Source organism: Nansenia antarctica (genome assembly GCF_963989245.1).
Source record: "Nansenia antarctica genome assembly, chromosome: 18".
NCBI lineage: Eukaryota > Metazoa > Chordata > Actinopteri > Argentiniformes > Microstomatidae > Nansenia > Nansenia antarctica.
In genome coordinates this window covers 21,249,665-21,256,744 of record NC_137691.1, presented here as the reverse complement: position 1 = coordinate 21,256,744, position 7,080 = coordinate 21,249,665, and the positions used below count along the sequence as shown (strand labels likewise).

The following is a 7,080-nucleotide window of genomic DNA, read 5'->3' as shown; positions in this document are numbered from 1 at the left end:
GATAAGCAACGGGAAGTCCTGGACTCTTTGGGACTCAACCCTGAACAGGAAAGGAGGGTGAAGGACGCATTCACCAGTAAGGCTTCGATGACGCTGAGCACGGGCGCAGAAGGCGGGGGTCTCTTCGCGGAGAATGGGCCAGAGGAACATCCAGTACTAATGATGACATTGATAGTCAAAACAGAAGCAGGAAATGCCCTGGGAACCCTCATAGACCTCGCCTCCGACACAAATTATATCACCAACCGGGCCGCCGATCGGCTCCAACTGGAGCGGAGGCAAGTAACACTGACTGTGCAGGGGGTCGGTGGAATGAAGGTCAGGGTCAAGACTAACAAATCCCTGCTAAAGGTCAGGGCGTGGAGCAACAACAGATGGAGTCCCCACGAGATGGTATGCTACGGGCTCGACACAATCGCTCGTGCAGACAAGGTCATCAGTCCAGAGCGACTCTGTAAGTTCTTCCCTGGGGTCGAGAAGAAAGAGCTGGTCCGACCTAAGGAAATCGAGCTCTTGATCAGCCACCGAGAGGGACGACTCGCTCCACGGTGAATAAGAAGGACGGGAGACTTAGTGCTGTGGTACGGGCCTCTGGGGAAGACCGTGGGAGGAACGCACCCAGACCTGTTTGAAAGTTGGGAAAGATCCGCACACAACTCCCAGACGCACTTTGCGCGTTCTCTGAGAACGGAGGCAGTAAGATTTGAGGAGATCCCCTGCAAGACGCCCAGCGCCAAAGAAGAGGATGGAGACCAGAAGCCGCAAGGTCATGAAAGGACCGGGAGAACAGCTGCAAGCAGCAAAGAGGTCCTCGAGTGGTGGAGCTGGGATAGCATCGGCGCCGCGTGCGAGCCAAAATGCGGAGGGTATCGCTGCGGAAATTGTCAACCAGGCGGGAAAGAGATGACTCTCGCAGAGGAAAAGGAAGTCGATAAGCACGTGAATATGTGCCGTGGGTGTCAAGTTCTCTCATGTATAGACTGCGGGAAAGACTTCTGGGGTAACGACTATAAGGAACATGTCAAATGCATCACCGAGGATCAGAAGTACGGGGGCAAAGGATATGAGGCCAAGTCAAATAAAGGCGATGTCAAACAGCAACAGTGGATTCAGAAAATTCAAGACGCCATCAATAAACCAGGAATCAGTGCCAAGTTGAAGGATGTGCTCAACCAAGTCAGTTCCTATGATAATGTTCCACGAAAGAAGGCAAAGATCCAGAACTGGATGAGGAACAGCCTGAAAATCCACCAATCTAATCTGCATGACAAGGTTTGGGACATCTGTTCAGCAGCATCCAGCAGCGCAGAGGAGTCCAAGCAGCCAGCAGCTGACAGCAAGGCCGAGACTAACGGGAGCCAACAGCCACATCAGAACGGCGCCTCAGAGGAGCCGGCCCCTGGCAAGAAGAAACTTAACAAGCGGGAACGCAAAGAGGCCAGGCAGATGAAGAGCGGGGAAAAAGTGAAAGGTCCGCAGAACGGTAGCACAGACGACCAGCAGGAAGAGGAGACTGGCACAGAGACACGGAAGGAGAAGAAAAGGAAGAGGAGCTCTGAGCAGGACGGAGAGCAGAATGAGAATGAGGCAGAAGATCAGGCAACCACCAAGAAGGGCAAGAAAAGTAAAAACAACAGTTCAGAGGATGACCCAATCAGAGAGGCCGCAGAGGACGAGGCGGGGGAAGCTGAGGAAGAAGCGAATGCAAAGGGGACATCCACACCGGTTGGGAGTTCCAGGGACCCCGAGCATGAGAGGGAGAGGCTCTGGGGCGCTGCTCTCATGGACCTGATTGAGGCAGAACGCTTCAGTGAAATAGGCAGGCTCATTCGGGTAGTTGGGTGGGTCCGGCGAGCTGTTAGGCAGTGGTTGGTTTGCAGGAGGGCTCCAGAAGACGCAAAGTGGGAGGCTACTCGCCCGAGGGAGACAAGAAGCGGAGTTAGCCTCGGCGTCCAGGAGCTAAACGCAGCTTTCCGCGACCTGTGTCTGGCTGCACAGGATGGAACAGAATTTCCTAAAACGACTTGGGACAGACTGGTAGTTAAGAAGGTCGAAGGGCCGGGGCTGCTGGTGTGTTCCGGAAGAATCCAGGAGGCGAAGGAGGTGGGAATCCCACTTGTCCCCTACACTGCATGGATCAGCACTCTGTTGGCAAGGGAGGCCCATAAGGCGAACCACGAGGGGTTGGCTGGCACTCTATTGAAGATGCGCAAGAAGGCGTGGGTGATTCAGGACGAAGAAGGAGCGAAGGCCGCGATCTCTTCCCAACGCTCGACCGAGACGTCAGGCGGGTGGTCATGCTGCTTCCCGTGGAGGAGCAGTAAAAATAACTTTATTAAAGAGAGGGAAAGTTGTGGTCCATTTAGGCATAAAGGACCAATGGACCAAGTGGGAGGTGTTTGGCTAATCCATGGGAGGGTAGTTCATTTGGAGGTTATTTTATTTGTTTGATTTGTGATTGGTTAAAAGTATGCATGCGGAGAGTGATTGGCTTAGATAGAAATGGGGGCGGGCTTAATGAGTGTGATCTGGGTGACAGGGGAAACGGAAGGTTAGTTGTAGAGAGAGATGGGAGTTGGTGAGTTGAGCTCTGAATGATTGCGTTTTGTTAAATCTTTTCTGTTAGTTCGTTCACTGTTTGGTTGTTATATGTACTAATGGATCGATGTGTTTTGTCAGTTTTACAATCTGTTTAATTAAGGAAGAAGGAAAACCAAAGCGAATTGTGTCAAGTCTCATCATTTCACCCGCACTGCCGGAGTAAGCAGAAGATTCACCCATTCAGCTAACTAGAGGGAGAGCTGAACATGCAGTCTATATTCTATAAGACGGAGAGAGGTTGACTCGTGCTGAGAAGACACCTCCATGGTTTGATGTTTCATGACAACATTATTTTTGTGTGCATTGTACAGATTAAAAGTGCCTAAAGTACACATCAGCGTCGGTCAGCACGGGACACAACGCAGGTAGTCAGGTGTAGTGCTGGTGTGTACTTTAGGTGTAGTCACCGCTGGACTGGCCATACAATCTTTCTGCCCGCTGGCAGATGGGCCGCGCTAGTTTTGGGCCGGTCGGGCCGCCTGACCCCCCCCCCCCAAAATGTAAAAAATAAAAAATAAAAAATGCGCGGCCCAAAATAGCGCTGAATCAAGCGGCGGCCCCCGTTTATACTAACACATGGGCTGGCCCAATCACACACCTGCTGTCCATCGGCCCCCTCCCCCACTCTGATCCCTCGGCCGACAACCCAAGTGCAGTGTCATGTCCGTAGATAAGATAGTGAAAGGGGGTGCCCAGAAAATTAGGGAGAAAAAAAGTAAGAAGCCAGCAGAGGATGCCTCAAAATGTCAGAAACTGACAGATATGTTCTCTGCATCGACTGTGGGGGCTAGGCCTACTACAGCTGCGGCTGCCACAGCAACATCTTTTCCGCTAACTAACGTTAGCACTGATGTGCCGTTAGCAATTGAGGAGGAGACAGAGGACACAGCTAGAGAGGTAAGCAATGTTGTTACTTGGTTTTACAAAAGCAAAGTTATGTTAGTCGCTTGCATTGGCCAGATTAAGGGAGCAGCAGCAGAGAATGTCTTATGACTTATGCTAACCCGTACAGGCAGCATGATTGCATTGCGCTTCACCAGGACTTGGCTGGAATTCATGCACACACAGTGATCTCTCTCGTGGTGTAACGTTAGTGCTGCTTGGCTGTGGACTCTATAGCTAACGTTAGATGGGGGTGTTCTGCATTTTGTGACTTTCTATTTTGTTGCTAGCTAGCAAGTTGAGGTATCACTGTCACTGACATAAATGCAATACCAACAATGGGTGTTAATAATACTTTTTATTTGAAAATAAAACTATTTAAAAAAAAATCTACACTAGCCTAGTTCAGAACTAATGAATGCTTTTTATTGCATGGAGAAATAAAACTCATGCAGTCTGCTGCAACCCAATAATGTTGTCTTGCAACCTTCCATTTGAAATGACTGGGCTTCTGGTGTAACATAATGCAATCATGCAGCCTGTGTGTACATGTAAATGAGAACTTTGCTGATTTTGACAACCAGTTAGTTTACTTCTCTGTCCATGTCTTGTTTAACCAGGTTGAGCTGCTGCTGCCCTCCCCAGAAAAGCAGAGTGTCAGGGAAAGAGAGGAAAAGGAGAGAGAAAAAGATGAGACAGAGGAAACAGAGTGCCACGTTCAGGACTTCAATTACTTTGCCTGTCCTGAGCCTTCCATGCTAGATCACTTTTTAGATTACCACCCTCAGCAGAGAACCAAAAATACAGCGGCACAAAAGTATTTCACATGTGCAGATGGCACCAGTAGGAAGTGGCTCACATATTGCGAAGAACAGCATACATTGTTTTGTTTTGTCTGTATGGCATTTGGCAATAGCACTGACCCCAGAAAATGTATTACTGGAATGACAGGATGGAGACGTGCGCAACAGAATGTGGAGGAGCATGAAAAGAGTGCTACACACCGAAAGTGTGCTGAAGCCTATTTTCTAAGAAGTAGAAAAGGAGATATCCAGAGCAAGTTTGCTGGCAGTCAGATGTCTGCTCATAGGCAGCAAGTAAGAAAGAAACGCCAGGTTTTGGAGTGTGTTGTGGATGTGGTGAAGGTGATAGGCAAGAGGGGCTTGAGCTACAGGCATGTGGAGAACGAGGCAGCATACAAGTGGGACGACAGTGTGTGTCTTTCTCTCTCTTCCCTATTGCATTGTCTGCAATTTTTTTACAGTGGTGTTATATTGAGTGATATTTGATATTGTTTGTATTTAAAATTTTAATAAATAATTGTAATTATTCCTCTGACTGCAGAGCTTTTTGTTATACAACTACTTAACAGTATTAAAATGTTAATAAATAATAGTAATTATTCCTATGACTGCCGAGCTTTTTGTTATACAACTACTTAACAGTATTGAGTATGGGTATTGTTTGCTCAGCACAGCAGCCATGTCTCATCACCGTGGAGTACGTCAACAGTGAGTGAGTACACTGGTTCACACTTGCATTGGTATACTTGCTGTCCCTGTCACTTACTCCGCTCTATAGGGGTTTTTACAAATGGTATATTCAACAGACTGCCAGCATGTTGATCGGCGGTGTCGGACCGATTGTGTTGGGCCGGTCTGAGCCACATGGCAGGGCCTAATTTTTGTCCCAGTCCAGCCCTGGGTGTAGTGCAGGTGTAGTGCTGAGGCACAACTGTGAACATTTCAAGCCTGCAAACTGCGACACTTTAAATGAATGTGCAATAACACTATGTGCAATATGACAACCCTAGGGTACATAAGGTTGCAGAGAATAGGACATGTTAGAATAGGTATAGCATAGCATAGAGTACAGCACAGTGTTTTATTTGTACAGTATAGTATAGTGGATAGTGTACATAGCCTTTATTTATGTAAACCAGCTCCTTTCCCTTCTTTTTTTTTTTTTTTTTCTTTTCTTTCCTAGCACCAGGGGAGCCCCCCCCTCCCAAATTTCGTTGTTTGGTACCTGTACTATATCAATGACAATAAAGACCATTCATTCATTCATTCATTCATTCATTCATTCATAGTCGACTCGAGACAGGCCGAGCCGGTTACAGCTGCACTTGGTAGAATTAACACTAGTACAGCTGAAAGTCTTGCCTGTCCTGATATGTACCGTAATTTAAAAAATGTCGTTCAGTGTCTGGTAGGCTATGTAGGAGCCCCTTCGATCAGTTTGTGGACATTGTGGATTTACCCTTGATTCATACTCTGAAGGACTAATTCTAACAGCATCTAACAATGGGTCCTGCATGGAGATGAAGGTACAATCAACATTGCCATCTTGTGGTCACAAGTGTAACTGGCAGGGAATAATTGCACCCTCCTGTTGATTATGGTTCTGTGGTTTCTTTTAGCCTGATTGGCATTTGCGCTCCCTGCAGCTGATGGGGATCTTCAAACCTCCCGCCCTTCAGGACCCATTCTTACAGTCACAACATCTGCTGTGCCCCCTGCTCAGTATCCTCAGTTCTACCTCAGTACCGAATGTTCCCTAAACATGTCCCAGCAACTGACCCTCTGATGATGACCACTACCACTGAGGGCACTGCTGTGCCCCTGCTAAGTTTAATTTGCAGTTCCTGCAATACCCCCATGTTCCCACAACACCCACGTTCCCACAATACCCCATGTTCCCACAATACCCCATGTTCCCGCAAAACCTAATGTTCCCTGAACATGTCCCAGCAGCCCCCCATTTGACGACCACTACCACTGAGGGCACGCACACGCACACGCACACACACACACACACACACACACACGCACACACACACGCACACGCACACACACACACACACACACACACACACACACACACACACACACACACACACACACACACACACACATACACACACACACACACACACACACACACACACACACACACACACACACACACACACACACACACACACGCTACCTATCCTCCTTCATACCAAATTAGATTTCTTAGTGCAAAAAAACATTCAAATATTTTGGTTGGTGCCACTTTTTTGTGAAAGTAAGCAGTCTCAAAGAAAAAGTGATGTGCACATTCTTTGCCCCCATCGCGACCTGCGTTGAACACGCTCTCTGACGTCACCGTGGGAGTGTTCCATCAACACGCTCTCTGACGTCACCGTGGGAGTGTTCCATCCTCTCTGACGTCACCGTGGGAGTGTTCCATCCATCGGGAGAAATGAACGGTCATCAGCACAATCCGCTCAGCGTCCATGTAAGTTGAAACCTGTAAATAAGCCTTACAGTTTTGATTTATGAACTAAAGCAGCAGTGCTTTAAGGAGATGGGTCCCTCTGTCGTGGTAGATATTTCCCCAAAGAGACGTGTTGTTCATGAACATTAGTTCAACCTGACAACCAGCTCAGCTAGCTGCCAACCAACCTGTTCTGCCCTGCTAACATTCGCTAACGGTGTAGCTAGCTAGCTAGCCTGACAGACAGACAGACAGACAGACAGACATGGCTGTCTGGGTGCAGATGGTTTCCTCTGTGACAGGTTCTGGGTCTGCTCTGGGCTCTGGGCTCTG

General features: G+C 48.2%; 1 protein-coding gene across 1 annotated transcript; it reads left to right on the top strand.

Moving 5' to 3' along the window:
• Window positions 1-903: 903 nt before the first annotated feature.
• Window positions 904-6,046, top strand: LOC308173090 (uncharacterized protein; the record flags this gene model as incomplete). Its single annotated transcript, XM_080548054.1, has 2 exons — window positions 904-1,725; window positions 5,906-6,046. The coding sequence occupies 2 exons, from the start codon at window positions 904-906 to the stop codon at window positions 6,044-6,046; spliced, it is 963 nt and encodes a 320-aa protein (XP_080404180.1).
• Window positions 6,047-7,080: the final 1,034 nt, after the last annotated feature.